This window comes from Columba livia, chromosome 10, assembly GCF_036013475.1.
Source record: "Columba livia isolate bColLiv1 breed racing homer chromosome 10, bColLiv1.pat.W.v2, whole genome shotgun sequence".
In the NCBI taxonomy this organism is placed as follows: domain Eukaryota; kingdom Metazoa; phylum Chordata; class Aves; order Columbiformes; family Columbidae; genus Columba; species Columba livia.
Genome location: NC_088611.1, coordinates 16,055,513 through 16,072,093, shown reverse-complemented (window position 1 = coordinate 16,072,093; position 16,581 = coordinate 16,055,513). Strand labels below are relative to the sequence as shown.

General features: G+C 46.3%; 1 protein-coding gene across 2 annotated transcripts in view; it reads left to right on the top strand.

Annotated features, from left to right (window-relative positions):
- SYNPR (synaptoporin) overlaps positions 1–16,581 on the top strand; it is a 103,973-nt gene that overhangs the window by 47,144 nt on the left and 40,248 nt on the right. Inside the window, exon 1 of one of the 2 annotated variants that reach the window (XM_005510614.4) lies at positions 12,378–12,843. The exons of the other annotated variant lie outside the window; for it this stretch is intronic. Coding sequence (XP_005510671.1) covers positions 12,820–12,843 — 24 coding nt within the window. The 5' untranslated portion in view covers positions 12,378–12,819. Of the gene's footprint in view, positions 1–12,377; positions 12,844–16,581 lie in introns of those variants that run through there. 2 annotated transcript variants of the gene reach the window in all.

Here is a 16,581-nt window from a genome sequence, read left to right as displayed (position 1 = left end):
TGATGAAAGCTCAAATGTGAATGCAAATACAGGGTAATTTTGCAGAGCATTATTCCTACAAGTGCTACAATCATTATAGGGTGAAATAATATAATTAGAGATAATAGTGAAGAGAGAGGAAAATGGAGAGGCTTGAGCAAAAGAGAAAATAAGTTTGCAGTTGAGTTTTGGAAAGAAACAGAGCTAATGAGTCAGAGCTCATCTAGATGGCAGCAGCAGGCATTGCTTTTCCTACTAAGAGAGGTGATGTGCGTCTAGAAAATAAAAGAGAATTAAAAAATTGCCTGACTAGTGGATAGGGGTGTAGAAAGAGCTACAAAAAAGGACTAGGAGTAGACTGAAACAGACGAGGTATTGTGGATTTATATGTTCTTCAGTTTATTCAGAATGAGTGCCTGAATACTGGGCAGTTCATGAAAACAGGCTGTTTTGTCTCTCTAGCCCTGACTGGCTTCATTTTTAAAATAATGCGTGGATTGAGCAGTTTGGGTCCTGTTGCTGCTACAGGGTGGCCAGGGAGGGAGAATGAAGGTGATGACGCAGGGCTTGCCTCAGCCCAGAGACCAGCACCAGGACATGCCAGAGTTTGGGACCACCAGCATGCCCACCCTGATCCATTGCTTCCTGCCTGAGGGGGCGCAATTTTGGCAGCTGTTGGCCTTAGCCTGGTGTTGTGCCCCATCTGCAGAGGCAGCATGTATGTAGGCAGAGCCCTTCTGCTCAGCTGTGGAACCCCTGAGAGTTGAGGTGGACCCCAGACATGTCAAAAGGCAAAGAGCATCCTCAGGAACAAGGGGCATGGACTTGTTTGTCTTCTGCCCTCTCCTATGAGCTCAAACCCAGAGCACTGAGAGCCTTTTGCTCCAGCAATGATGCCAAGCAGGGAATGTTTTACATACTGCCAGCTCTACAGGGGGATCTGGACCAGCTGAAAAGAGGTTGTAGCATGGAGAGTGTTGGTCTCTTCTTGCAAGTAACAAACAACAGGATGAGAGGAAATGACTTGAAATTGCACCGGGGAGGTTTAGATTGGATATTAGGAAAAAATTGTTCCCAGAAAGGGTTGTCAGGCATTGGAACAGGCTGCCCAGGGAAGTGGTGGAGTCACCATCCCTGGAAGGGTTTAAAAGACACACAGATGAGGTTCTTAGGGATGTGATTTAGTGACGGTTTTGGGTTAATGTAATGTCTAAACTCGATGATCTTGAGGGTCTCTTCCAACCAAAATGATTCTGTGAATTCTGTCTTCTATCTGGTATTTGATATAGACAGCTCCTTTGCCGCCTTTTTTTTTTTCTGGTGTGTGTGTGTGAATCCTGGTCAAATAAGCTAATAGAGCCAGCAGCTCTGTAATTAATGGAAGCAGGTCCTCACATTTGCATGGGGCATTTGTTAGCGAGGCTGTTGCAGGCTGAGCACGCACGGTGCCTGCGGAGGTGCTGGCTTGTACTGCTCTGCCAGACAGGCATCGGTGAAGATGGACACAGGTGGGCTGCTTAGTGTGATGGAAAATAATTAGGAGAGCATTAGTTTTAGGTTGAAATAAATGGGTTGTCCGGCAGTAGCTGCTGCAGAGAGGAAGTTGAATGTTAATTAGATGCCACCAATAATTACAGTGATTATGTATTTTTTGAGTGGCTTTTGGGAATAGCTCAATTTGCATCCAGAGGGTAACGTGAATGACATTTCTGGTTACTTTAAGGAAGAGAGAAGGACAGTTATGGTAAAATATGGCTACAGTAGGATGCAAAGAACTGTAAGTGGTTTGATGTGACTGCTCAGGAAAAATGAGTGTTGGTTGAAGAAAGATAAAATGCTTTGTATCTGATGCAAGAAATATATCCTGCTTTTCCACATAGGAAAAACAGATGATGGCAGAGATGGGGCCTACCCCTGTCCTTCTATCTCTTGGTGCATTTTCTTTACTGTGAAACAAGCAGTTCTCTTGAAAATAACTGTGAATTTATTATGCTGGCTTTCAGGTCTATTTGATGCTTCTCCCCCCAACCCCATCCCCCCATATTATACAGATAAGCAAAGGTGATGCAAAGAAAATCTATAGAAATGGTGGTTTTTGTAAGAGGTTGTTGCATGATGTTATTTGCAGACAGTTAATTTTAATATTTAGACCAGAAACCTAATTTTACAGGCTTGTCCATATGCAGGGTTAATCTGAAACAGTTGCTCCTTGTGTATTTATGTAGGCATTGCGATAAAACAAGTGCCCACATGCGAACCTATTCAGGAGTAGCTGCTCTAAATTCAATTTTTCTTTCAGTTTTTTTCTTACAGTTGTAGATCAAACCTCTCGCTTATACCCGCTAGTTAAGAAGTGAACTCATTAACATGCCACCCACTGTGTCTGATAACCTAACTAACACCTTCGATCTCAGACAGTCTCAGCTCACATTCACTCTTAGCATTACTTGTCAAGGTTATTTGCAGAATAAATTTGCATAAATTCCCAACAAGCATGTACTGGACACCCAGAATTTTGTGGATTACTTTACCGGAAATCATTGGTGTGCAAGAGAGTTGTCTTCCATTGAAAACCTACTAAGTGCTCCTGGGGGTTTCTCGCTTCAAGAAATAACAAACACCTGACTCTTATATACACAAAAATGTACAAAAGCTCAAGGATGATTAGCTGATTTGCACAGAAACCCTCTGTTGGTTGGATGAGGAGAGTGTCCTGCGATCCACAAAGTCCACCTAAAGCACTTGTGTGACTGCCTAATGCGAAACTTAAAAAATGCACCATTCCCCTTCGTTCACAGGGGAAATACAGTACCTCAGCACCTGCCCTTCCTGAAGCTGATGCTTGGAGGACACCTGCTGATGATGATTCAGGTAAGATATTATCTGTTTTTTGCATCAGCTGTGTTACTTGCTGTCAGGGGCATGACTGATATTTTTTTTGTTTTTCTGAGCATTTGGACAATACAAGGTACCCTTGTGACAATCAGTGGTCAGCGTGTCTCAGACAGAACTGAATTGATACCCAGCACAGTGGTGTAGCCACCCTCTTGGTCTTGCATTGCCCTGCCTGAGCATCAACTGGAGAAGTGTAATCCTTCATGAAATGGCCAACCCCTTACCTTCAGCTTTTTTCTCCATATGGGGGATTTTCAATGGTCCCTGGTCCTGTTAAATATGGCCATTTATTCCTTTGAGTGTGAGTAGAAGTCCATCCATTACAGAGCCCAAGCACAAGTGTCCTGTATCATGAGATGGGCATGTGCAGACAACTCTTCTCTGCACCCAGGCACGTGGGCATGTCTGTTGTATGGTGCACATGTGTCAAAAGCACCGGTGTTTTGCCCCCATGATGGATGTAGTGGTGTGGTGGGGGGAGGATTGCAGATCTGAGGGAGCTGGAGCAGTGGGGAGTCGATTCCCCACGTCTGGGAACAAGCCTTAGGCTAACAGTTGGATGAAAACTTTTAGTAGCTTGGATGTTTGCAGGAGCATAAGATTTGCCAAAGGAAAGGCTCTTCTCTGAGCTGCAAATACAACAGCCCGTGTGTTCCTTTATTACTTCCATCTAAGAAAGCTGATGGCCTCTTTGACCTATGTTAAATGAAAAGTAGGTGACAAGATGAATGCTTTGCATTTGCATCTAAAATCCCACTGCTAATTAGATGTTGTGGAAGCAGGAACACACTTTTTTTTTTTTTTGCACTGGCCAAAGAGTCAGCTGAAATACACTTTCACCCTTTTACCTATAGTACTTTAATTTGGGGAGTAATGAGACCCTGCCCACATTTTCTTGTATGCTCAGACCACTGTGCAAATTTGAAAGTTGGGGTGGCCTTGACTTACCCAGTGCTTATGCAGTTTGTACTCTCTTCCAGATTCCTCCTGAAGGAACTGCTGCTGCTTGACGGGATGTTGTCAAAACACATTTTGACACATCAGGAAGAGCACAGAATAGCCTGGGACTTGCTCCTTTTCTTTGAGGATGAAGAGTTGACAAGTTTAAATGGACACACCATGAGCAGTAGAGTCTGATGGAAGATGAAGGAAAATCAGGAGACCCAGCAGTTTTTGAGGCTTTGAAGAGTTGGACCCCAAGGATGTTCATCTAGGCCTGTGTTTGTAAGAGTGATTGCTATGCCATGTTCTCCTTGAGGACTTGGCTGAGCATCCATAGAGGGGATATATGCTATCACCTCTGGTGGAGGCAGGATGGCTTGTGCCACCCTATCTGTTCTGCTGCTCTGAGCTTCTCTGCCTGCTGAATCATCGCCAATACTTTTTTCTGTAGCAGTTTTGCTGTCCTGTGCCTGGCAGCTTAAATTTTCCTATTTGCCCTTTATTCTTCTCCTCTCATCCCGTACTTTGCCACAGGGCCTCTTGGTCATGCTAATGGGTTTGCATCATCCCTGGTATGTTGGTGCTTCCTCCCTTCATCCTGGCACAGATGTGGAGGCTGTGGGCTCTGCACTGTGGTGCTGCTTGGCAGCATGGGCAATGGCATGAAAGACTTTCAATCCTCTTGTATCAGATAGTAGAGCAATCTGATGGAGGGAGGAAGGAATAATGCAGCTCAGGAAGCTGTGTTCCCATGGAGGGTTGCACTGCCCACGCTCATGGCTCTCTCAGTGCACACAGAGGTATTTTAACCCTCGGATCCCTCTTGAGTGCTGGTGAGGGTATCTCAGGCTTGCTGGGAAGAAGTGGTTTCCTTGTGGTTGCAGAGCTTTGTGCTGGGGCTGGTCCCTCCTTGCTGTGAGATGGCAGAGAGGGTGAGAATTTTTTTTTTCCCCACAGATTTTTAAACTGCTTCTCTGCTTTTCTTATTCTTGGGTTGGTGGATGCTGCTGCAGTCCCTTTGGAGGATGGCTCAAGTCACAGACCATGAGTTAATGTTGCAGTACCTCAGCTCTGTGCAGTACCACCTGTGTATGGCTGTAGTAGGTTGAGCAGTGGCTCTTCCTGGAGGAAAAACACCTTAGCCAGAGCAGTCTCCTGTGATACCCCCACAGACCCAGTGGTGCAGTGACTGTACTGGTGCTGTTTGTGCTATCTGGCATCAAGCCACAGCAAAGCGAGAGGCTCCTCCAGCGGTGGCTGAGCAGGGTAGAGGCAAGTGCGATGGCTGCAGAGCTGGTTCAGGTGCATACAGAGCCCTGGTGTTGGCTCCATCCCACCATGGGCACCCTGGGCTCTCCCTCTGCGACACCACTTTGGGAAACATGTTGTTTCCCATCTGTTCCTCGCCAACTCTCAGCAGTTTCTGCATGTGCCCACCAGAGAGCAACCCCGGCACAGGGTTGTTGTCTCCAGAGAGACAGTCAGGAATGGCAGGTCTGGGTGTGAGGCCAAATCCATCTTCCCTCACCCCTTCCAGCCCTATCACCTCATCCCAAACCTGAGCTGAATGGTGGTTTTTGCCCCCCCCCTGCATGCTGTGTGCTGAGCAAGAGGAGCATCCCAGCAGGCAGGGAGGATGTGCTGCCATGAGAAGCTCTGGCAAGAGACCCTGCCTGGGTCTTCTGCAGCAAGTCAACTGCCATCTCCAGGGTAGGACCACAGTGGGACTGAGGAAGGAGCATTTGTCCAATGCACAAGGAGCAAGTAGGGGTTCATACAGAGCTCACAAAATTGGGTGGGTAAAAATCTGGTGCTTTATGCGGTCTCCTGAGCAAGAGCACAGACAGATTGTGCTCATCTCATAGAGTTGTGGAAAGGTTGTTAAGATCAAGTCCAACAGATATCTCAGTGAATATCTTTGGTACTTGAACATGTAGTTGGACATCTCGGTGTGCTTTTGTGAGATCCTATGTTAGCACTTGGTGTTTGGGTAAGGAAGAAACTTGTGCTTTTCGTGGATCCACAGACTTTGCAAGTGTCAGCTGAATTTCTACACTGGCCTGAAGTCCCAGGGTAGACAATCAAATCTGGGCTTGGAGGGGGAGCTCAGTGGTGCAACAGCAAATATCTTACTCAAGCTGCTTGTGTCAGGAGGGAGAGACGGCCAGGATTTATCTTGTCTGGAACAGACACACAGTGCACAGGGGATGAGTTGCCTGCTGAAGGACCTGTCCCTCTCCTCTGGGTTTTGCTTGAGCCTGAGGAGCTGTGTTCACCTGTCAGTGGTGGGTGCAACAGCTCATGGCACTGTGGAGCCACAGCCCTGATACTTGCAAAAATGGGATGCGGAAGAAAGCTGAGGGAAGAAACAGCTCCTTGCTATTTTTATCCTTGCACCAGCCCCCAGGGATTTCAATTGACAGGATTAGTTATGAAGCCAATATTATGAGTTTAACTATGAGTGAAATAACACAACTTTCTGTGGGAAGCTGAGTAAAAGAGGCAATTATACAGTAGTTTAATAACAGCGCTCTGCTGGCTGGGTAGCTGAAAACTTACAGTTCACAGTAATTAGATTTTTTCATTCTTCCTGTTAAATAGCTATAAAATTACAATAGAAATTCATCTGATTCCCTTTTATTCCATGTTGTTTTCATCATCCAGTCTGTGCCCATTCGACCTTCAGTTTATTATTTTGTATGTTTTTGGTGTCTGGTACTTAAGACATGCAGAAACAGGACTTAATGTCAAAAATGCAGACAGCACCAAGAATAAAAGCGGTGGCAGTAGCACTCAGCATCAGAAATCCAGGGGATACTTGTCTGGACAGTGAGGGCTTTCCAAATTGACTCACCCTGAATAACAGCTGGACTTCTAACCACAAGAGTTATTCAAAATAATTTAAAATTACAGGAAAAAATTAGATGTTAGAAATTAAGCACTCTTTTGCCTGCCTGTTCCTGTAGTGTGCTGTGTGTAGGTAAATGGGAGGGAGGTGCTGTGGTGCATCAGTCTGCAGGCTGGTCACTCGCTGCCCTGCCCGCTGTTATGGAATGGAGTTGATGTTGTGATCTGTTTTTGGGCTTTGCTCCCACCTCAGGCTCTGTGCTGGGATAGGGGTTATTTATCAGCTGTCAAAGAGCTGGACTTATGCTAGAACCTGTGTGGTCCCCCAGGTCTGTGTGGCTTATTCTCAGTTTTCTCTGCTCCCCTGCAGTGCCGTGTGTGTGGGGCTGGACAGGCAACTTGTCTCCCTGTCATTTACATCCCAAGTGATGCTTCCTTCTCAGCTTCCCTCTTTTAAAGCACTGTCCTTTTCTTTTTCATGTCTAGACAGCATTAAATTTTCTCTTATGGCATAAAAACTTGAATTACTTTAGCAACTGTGTATTTCTGAACTTACAGGGTAGAACTTGATGAGCCAGCAAATGTGTGGCATTTCGGCTGCTTATGATCATGGCTTGAAAGTGCTACACAGTGTGAAGGAAAGAGCTCTCGGGTTTACTGTTGTCATTGAAAGCTCAGGATGGGATATTTGCTTGGAGGCTAAAAGTATTCTTCCTCTTGCTCTCCTTTTATAATGTAAAAGATCCAGGTATGATAAATGAAATCCTGGTCTGGATGTCATGAGGTAACATGGGGACTGAGTGCAAGGTCATGTTTTGCAGCTCTGGTGCCTAGTGGGATCTGTGAGACATGCAATAAATATGGTCTGCAGCAGGACACCTGACCTTGCAGCAGAGCATGTCTCTTATTTCTTTTCCTCTACTGTGGTAGGAACACCACAGTTCAATTTCACATGTGTGTTTTAGTTTTAAAACACTCTGGAGATGCCCAGAGCCATTAGCAGGGCAAAGGCCACCTCCAGGTGTGCTGCTGCCCTGTTTGCTTCCACTTGTTGGCAGAAATATGTTGTGCTTTTGGCAGATGCAAATGCTCCAGATGGTACTGGGAGAAGTGCAAATGTAAGATTTGCTTCCAGCCCTTCCTCAGTCTAATAAATCTTGTTCATCTGACTGGTAGATCCTTTCTTTAAGGGCCCTTAAAAAAATTCATCCCTACTCCTTTCTCCTACCCCTAGCTCTGAGTTTGTGACCTTCAGCTCATCCCTGTGTCACTGCTGGTCATTGCAGTCTGCCATCCAAAACGTGTGCCTTCCAGCATGTCATTCTGGTGCTCAGATCATAGTCTGTAAAAACTGGATACGATCCATTAAGCAGGGTGTCCAGCTGTCTCGGTGGTGGAGCCAATTGCCAGTGTTGGGCCAGGTGGACAAGGTAGCGAGTGGCTCTCAGCACCTGGCTGTGCACTGGTGTGGTACAGACCTTCAGCACCTGCTGAGACAAATGTTCTCTCGTACCCTGGGTTCCCACCAGCCCCAGTATCACTGCAGTGGGGGCAGCATGTTGCTCAGTAGACCTGGTGCTGATGTTGGGGTTGTCTGCTGACCATGGGCCACTACCTGGACCTAAATTTGGCTTGGGAGGACGAGGGAGAGGTGAACTGTCATCTCCTCCATTAACTCCATCTGGAATGGCATGTGTGGTCTCAATTGTGTGCTGATGCTCATACAGTGCCCGAGTCACCACCCTGCATTAGCTTATTCCAGCACATTTCCTCGTTACAAAATTGAATCAATTTTGCAGATTGCTGCTGCACTAGTAATTGAATTCAAGGGTGGAATTTTTTGTTGTCTTTTTAATTTTTTTTTATTTTTTTTTTTTTTTTTTACACTGGAGTAAATCAGGAATAAGTCAACAGAATCAAGCCCTTAGTGCTTTCAGCAACATGCTCATTTAAATTGGATGCAAGAGGGTGTCTGTGTTTACATTTGGCCTGCCAAGAATCTCTGTTTCAGAAACTGGCTTACATAATATGTCAAAATTGGTGTACTCATTAGCATTGCAAACTGCGTGAAACAAGCCACAGATTGATAAACTTGCAGCAATATTTGCATCCAGAGCCGAACAGCACAGGGGGAGGGGAAGTTCATTAGGAAACGTTGCCTTTCCACAAGAAAAACAAATGGTTTCCGGTTATATATCTCAGACTTCGTTAATTTTCTGTCTTCCCAGATTTAAATAAAGATTGAGAGGGAAATGTGGAAATCTCTGTTGGCAAACAGGCAGCCTGTCTTAATATTTCCTGAGCTGGCAGGTCATTTGCAGCAGCAGCTCCAGGTTGGATGATCCCATCTCCCTGGCCAGGGCTGCAGCCACTGCTGCCTTGACAGGTATTTTTTCTCCAGCACAGGTGGGATGGAGGCTCTGATATTGTTAAATGTGAAGTGGGCACAGTTGTAGAGACATGGTCCAAAGGGTCTGTGGTGATGCTGCCTGTTCCTGCATTAGCCTGGGCAGGGTGAGCATTGGTGTGATGCAGCCTCAGGCAGAGCTGGGGATAATGATGCTAAAAAAACTCCATCTCAGATCCTGCATGGCAGGACCAATAAAACTTCATCTCCATCATGCATTGTGTGATTTTGTAGGTATCTGTAAATCTAGACACACATACAAGCATAAACAGGGCTCCCGGGGTGATATGAGCAAATATGCTAATAGTAAAGCAATGCAGCAGTGAGACGGTCTGGTTGTAACCAGCGCTTTTGGGCTCCCACTATGTGGGAAGGTACCTAAAGGTACCCAGATGTGGGAAGAGGTGGCACTGTCTCCTGCTGTCCTTGTGCAGAGGCCTCCTGTGGTTACTGTTGTACCCAGGGAGGAGAAGTCTCTCCCCGGGCTGCAGCATCACTGTTACTGGTGTCACTGCATCCCTTTTAGCTACATTGGCCATGAACAGGCAGTGGATTAAATCTCTCCAGGCCCTTGAGCAATGTGGCAAAGCTAGTGGAAATCTGTTGGACGTGTATAGCTTTTCAGTAGTATCTAAAGGGTTTTGGTGCTTAAATCCCATGAAGCTTTTTAGTCTGCTTTGAAACTACTAACTTAAAAATTCAAAAGCAGAAAGCTGTGATACAGCATGGATAGAGATGTGGCATGTCAGCACTGGCATTGGTGGCAGCTGTTTGTATGCTTGCTGAGTGCCCTGTCCCGTATTTCAGATGAATTTTTGCAAAGGTATCTAATAAAGCTGAGGAAAGCACCAGTCTGCTGCACCCCAAAAAGTGTTTTACCTGGTCAACAATCACTGATGCGCCTGATTGCAGCAATATTAGACCTGATTCACAGAATTCATAGTGTGTCACTGATTTGGGGGAAAAAGAAAGGCTTTGATCTCCTTGTGCTATGAAGTCCATGTTGTAGCATGGTTTGAAGGAGCTGTGCAACAACACGAGTCATCACCTGCTGCAACACATCATGCTCTGGCTAAAACTGCATCCTGCACCCCTTGCAGATGCCTAAGTAGGCACATTTTGGAGGGCTGAGATGCAGCAGCTCCTGGGGCACCTCTGCAAAACTATTTTTGTGAATGTCTTTTTAAGTTTTCAGAAGTCTTCAGTGAGTTTAAGTAACAGCAGTTGTGTAGCTGTGGAAAGGGAAAATAAAATGATCTCACTGGAAAATGAAAATGAGAGGTGTTTGCGTTTCACTTACTGTCACACCTTACAGCAAGAGGCTGATCACCATGAGATACAGTGAGTTTTGGTGCCAGCTGGAGAGCTGAATGCAATGAAAAAGGCCACAAGCACTGAAATGTCTCAGCTGGGGAGCTCAGGCAGGCTGAGCATCCTCTGCCAATGTGTGGGAGCAACCCCAGTCCCTGCAGGCTGTAGAAGAGCTCTCCTCAAGGTGTGGGAGAGCCAGCATCACCCCTCATGCTGATGCAGTGGGTGGTAGGTTTTGTGTGATTCTCGGTCGCCTTTGCTCATCACTGGCTTTTGGTTCATGTCCCTCTTTGGGTCTGTGTTTGTCCTACAAAACCTCCTCTGTGTCTTGTCTGCTCTGTCTTTCTACTGGTGGTAAGGAAGGAGTGAGATGTGTGAGTCCTGTCCTTGTTGGGGGAAGGTGTGTTGGCCAACGCCAGCGAGGTGAATGCTGATACCACTGCAGCCCATGTGGTGTGAGTGATGCTGCAGGGTGCAGTTCCTGCATGGATAAGGCATCACAAGGCTGCTCATGGGGTAAGGGGGGGCAAATGCTGCTTCGTGCTGCAGACCAGAGGTGCTGAGTTGTTTAATCTTTATGGCTTGGACTCGGGCAGTGTGCACAGTAGTTGGCAGATGCTTTCATGTAGGTTAAAATGCACTGAGCAGCAGAGCAGTACTTCAGCCTGGAGAACTTGCTCAGCACCACACTGTCTCCTCATTACAGCATCAGCTGGCATCAGGTTGTATCTGTTGGAAACACGGGACCACATCATCAGCGGTGACATCTGTCAGTGTGGTGATGTGGTTTCTGCTTGTGGGAAAGGGGCCTGGAAGTTCAGAGCTCATACAGGGCTGTTGGAGTCTCCTCTGTGCCTGGATTGTGCTAGAAGTGCAAGCCCTGAACAGATATATTGAATTATTGGATGAATTCAGTCTCCTTGGTTTTGTCTTCAGGATTTTCCCCATAAACTCCATCTCTTCTTGTACAATGTAAATCCCAAGCCGCTGGGGAAAAGCAATTGTGCTCTAATTTTGCTGCATAGAGAACTGTTGTCACCCAGCAGGTGTTTTTGTTATACCAGCATGTAACTTCTGTCTCCAAATAAAAAAGAAACTTCACCTTGTGTCTCATCTGTTATGTCACATGTATTTGAAAATATGTGATGCAGTGTGTAGAAAAGAGGGCAAAACAGTGATAAATGCAGGGATGATAAACACATAGCACAGAGCGTGATTCACAGTCTTGGTTACACCAGGCAGCGCTGGGGTGATACAGGGGCTCGCAGGGGACACACAGAGCTTTGCAGAGAGTGATCCACGGGTCCATTTTGTGCTCTTAACATGCTGAAGTCCTGAATACAGAACAGAGACATGGGACCAGCCTGAAAGCCTCTCGTGAGGAGGTTTGCAGTGACTGAACGTGGGGTTTGTGTCTTTGTACATCTGATGGGGGGAGGGGGGAGCAAATGTGGCATCTTTCCAAAGATGTGGCATGTGTTTGCCACTGATGTGTCCCCTTCGCAAGCAGGTGCCTGTGTGTCGCAGGCAATGAGCTTCCCTACTGCTACCTTCTCCTCCTCCTGCCAACACGCATAAGGGGCACAGCAAAGGTTTTGTTCTTGTGCACTAATAGCACAGAAATTTTCCCTTTTGGTGCAAGGGAACAGTGGGTTTCCAGTAGGTTTTATCTGATGCATAAAACAGGGCAAAAGCTCAAGTTCCAGGCAGATGCTTTGGAGGTCTGATCCTGTGCAAGCACAGGAGGAGCTCGGTGCATTTTGATGTATGGGAGACCTGAGAGGTCTTTTGCCCTTTCTGGATGGGCTCCTTGCTGTAGCTGCCAGGGCAGCTTACTGAGATGCAATGAAAGGCATCTCAAAATAAAACAGTCCCAAAAATCCCCTAAACCTAGCAATGAAGATGCACTGCTCCAATGACAGTCTGTAAGTGTCAAAGCTTTGGAGGATACTTAAGCTTGCTGCAACTTCAGCCCAAAATTGTGAGCTGTTCCTACAGAGCAGGTACAAGGACCAAAGTGATGCTGTGTTAGCGGTGGGGAGGAAGGGGCTGCATCACCCAGCCCGCTGTGGTGGTACCTGTACCACAACACAGCAACCAGCCTTTCACCCAGAGGAAAGTATTTGCTTGCTCTATTAGGCTGTGTGTAGTCATTGTCTAATAATATGAGCATTTTGCCATCCCTCTGCAAATAAGGCTGAGGCTGCTGCCTGATTGGTATATCATCTCACTTTCTCTCAGCATTGATTTTCTTGCTCTCCTTATTTGCTTCATAAAAAGCGAGGCAAGGAGCTGGTGCTCGCTTGCTCCCTCTCCTCCCTCCCTCTCTCTCCTCTCTCTCTCTCCTGGAAGAAGCTTTTGGGAGCCTTTATTTTTAGTATGAGACAAACCTTGCTTTATTTCAGGAGACACAAGTTGGATTATAAATCCTTTTGTAAATGTGTATGGTGATATTTGCTCCGGTAAGTTATATGCATCTCTATTTATTTGTGTAACTGTATTGTTTGGGGGAGAAGTGGGGTTTTACAAGAATTGTGAAGCCCACAGACTTGTTTTTAGGTTTGGTTTCTTTGTAATCTCATGCTGAGCCCAACTGTTCCATGGATTTTATATACACTGAAATATTTTCAGTTTGTATTTTGCTTTGCAGAGGGGGATGTCTGCTTTGAAAACTTGGTTTGCACTTCATTTTACAGCAGAAATGTGGAGAGTGAGGATTAAAGGGAAAAAGAACTCTGATTTATCATGTTCCTTCTGGCATTTTAAATCAAAAATGTCTCAAAAATAATGCAGAATATGTGATATTAAAAAATCAGTAAAAGCTATTTAAGATTGATCAAGCTGTACTATAAATATCTGACTGCATATTACCTTAGAAAGATCAACCTAAAGTGTAGCAGGTTGGCAGCAACATGCTCCTCATCAAAATGTATTAATGAAATAATGAAAATCTTTGAAGTAATTAAGAAAGTAGCTTGCTTTTCAGAGTGTAACATCATTTATAGAGGTCAATAGACTGTTGCTCTGACTTTCTGCTCCCTGCCTCTGCTTTGTGCAGCTCAGCAGCCTCATTGCCCAGCGCTCTCAGCTAACTTGGAGACGTCTTTGTTACCTGTAAATAACAGCGAGGTGCAGTTATTCTCTCCCCCAGCACAGCTCCTGATGTGCCTTCCGGGCAGTACAAGACAGTGGTGGTAATAGTACAGCTGAGGAAAACAAGATGTACAGCTGTAATATTTTCAGACTACATAATAAATTGCAGCATTATATTGATTAATTTATTGGCATTTTGATTCTTTCATACCTGAATCATATCCATGGAAGCTGACTGCTTTGGTGTTTCAGAAGTCTTTTAAAAACTCCAGCTGTAGCACAAGCTGGAGCTGCTATGAGAACATGCTTGAGTATATGCCTGCTCAGAAAATCAACGTGTTAGACCCAGAATAATCTGCCTACTCTCATGATACCAGAGTATGCTAATAGATATATGAAGTGTACTTTAATAAGATGTTAGAAGACTGTAACTGGGTTTATTAAACCCACAGGAGAAGGTAAGGATGTTTGTTGCATCTGGCAATCCAAGCTAAACTCTTCCAGAGAGGAATTTCAGGTTGGCAATAACTGCTTAGTCATTTGGACCAGTTTAATTGTTCCTGTTTTTCCAAAATGAAGTAGTTGCACTTCCCCGAAGGGCAGCTGATGGGAATATTTTGAGGTGTGCCCCTCCGCAGCAGGCTCTGGAGCTCTGCTGGGCTCTGTGCCGGGGCAGGAGCTGCTGCTGGGATGCAGCATGCCATGGGCAGCCAGGCGTTGGACAGGCGAGTCCACACGCTAGGTTCCGCTTCCTTCCTCCCTTAAAATGTAGTTAAATGTAGTTAATCTGCACCCAGCTTTTTGGCTTTTGTATGATTGCTATTTCATAAGGACCAGATATATTTATAACAGCTGCGTAACTTGAATATATGTGCTTGGCATAGTGTTGGAAAACGTGGTGCATAAGAATAATTGTCTTTTTCACAATTGTTTAATTCCTCAGGTGTAGAGGGCATGGGTATCTGAGCAGTGCACACCTCACACACTTTCTAAGCATAGTCCTGCTTGCTTGAGGACAGCGTTAAGTATTTCGTACTTTGCTGAGACTTGGTAAGACTCAGTGCAGTATCCTTTAGGTGAGCAGAAGGACGATGGTCACAGAGCACATTTGGGTGGCCCTGGAGGGGAAGGGGCTGGGCAGCGTGAACAGAGGAGCACAGTTCCTGCATCCTACCTTGAAAAACTGAAGGCCTGGGGTTTCTGTGCTGTGTAACTCATAGTAGCAGGGGTGCCAGACTGCCCTGAAAGCTGGGCTGTGGTTCATTAAGATGCCAGTTGAGCTCATCTGAATAGCTTTGAAGTGGGAACAGTGGCCAGGAATGTCTGGTTTGAGTGCAGGTGGGGGGGATGTCACCCCTGCCCCCAAAGGCTGGTCACCTGCAGCCAAAGGAGCATAAGGCACAAAGCGAATAATGTGGTTAAGTCCATCGCTGCAAGACTTTCCCTTGGCAGAGGAGCTTGTGGCTGAGCAGAAGTGATCCCTTCATCTGTGCATGTCATCTCTACAGAATAGAACTGAGGCAAACTTGGGAGGACAGGAGAGCTTGCCTTGCTCCTCACGTTGTACACACAAAGTCTTCAGTGTTCATGTTTTTCTGTTGCCTTTTGCCCATCCTTGTGCCCCTTCATCTCCAGCTACTTGGTGGTAGCAGGTCTGGAGGAGTGGACCTTCTCCCCAGTCCAGTACCCCCAACCACCACTCATCTCTTGGACCTTGGAGCAGCCTCTGCCACCTTCCCAGGAGTGTGACATCCTCTTGTGCAAGAAGACCTCAGGCCAATGTGCAAACCAGGGCTTGGTGAGGCCGTGGGGCCAGGTCCACAGCATGGTGCTTTGCAAGCTGCCAGGGCTGAAAATATGAGATTTGTGCCAGTGGGATAGAGGAGTCGCTGCCCCTTTCTATCAGGTGCATTCAGAGTTTGAAAGGACTTTGAAGTGTTATTTTAGGGATGCCTGGATCCTGGGGAGCTTCTTTTCCTTTGAGACCTGTTGTCCTGGCTGCTCCACTAGCATCTCAAACAGTTCCTAGAGAAATTCCTTAAATTCATAGAAAATTCATTTATCAAATATCTGGCTCCTTCTGAACGCCATATACTCTTTTTTAAGCCAAATCCTTGGAAGACTTAATGAGTACTTTCCTCACCTCTGTTAATCCCGTTCAGATCAATAGGCGCTCTGCAAGGGGAAAGGTATTTGTGTTGATATTGGATAGCAGCTGCCTGTCACTGCTGGTGATGGCAGGTGGTGGTTTATTCTTCATGTCACTCTTAATTAGGAGTTCCTGTACAATTATATGACCATTTTTTTTCCAGGAATGTTTCCCTGTACATAGGGTGGCAGATGGCAACTTGACCTAGAGGTTGGTCTTTCCTGATTTTGCCTTTGGGCTCTCTTTCCCCCAGCAAGCAGAAAACAAGTTGTTGCAAATAGTAGCATGGTACACCCTTGTCAGTACAATACTGGGGGCTCAGCCCAGCTGATCTGAGCAGACCTGGGGTCCTCAGATTCCTGTGTGGGTGCTGCCTTGGGATGAGGGCATGTGGGAGGGTGTGAGGAGAGCCATGGATTGGGGACAAGCAAGAGCCACGTTCCCTGTTCAGCGCATCCCTGCTCCTTCATCCAGAGCTGGTGTGGGTAGCCTGTGTAAGATGAAGAGATGAAGCTGCTGTCTGCCAGCACAGCACATGTGTGTCCGTGTGCAGGATACAGGGTTGCTAGAAAGCCCAGGCAGGCCCGAAGGAGAGATTTATTTCCACGCCAGGTCATGCAGTGACATAGCACCAGCCCTGAAGAAGTTGGAAGGGGCCCATCAGTGTGTTTAGGATGCAGGTGAGGGTGGGACTGGGGACACACACTCCTGCCTGGGCTCGCAGAGTCTACGGGAGCAGAACTGTGGAATACTTGCACAGTTTTTATTTGATTCAGTGTCCAGTGCAGATAGGGGGGCTGACTCTGCCTGGCCTTAGTTTGCAGATGTGATTGTTGCCCTCCACCTGAGGGGATGCTCAGAGCCCTTGAACCTGCAATAAAACTCCTTGGTAAGCAAGCTCTGGGAACAGAGATGTGACAATACTGTGAAACTCTTCAGCCTTCCTCTCCTGTCACAT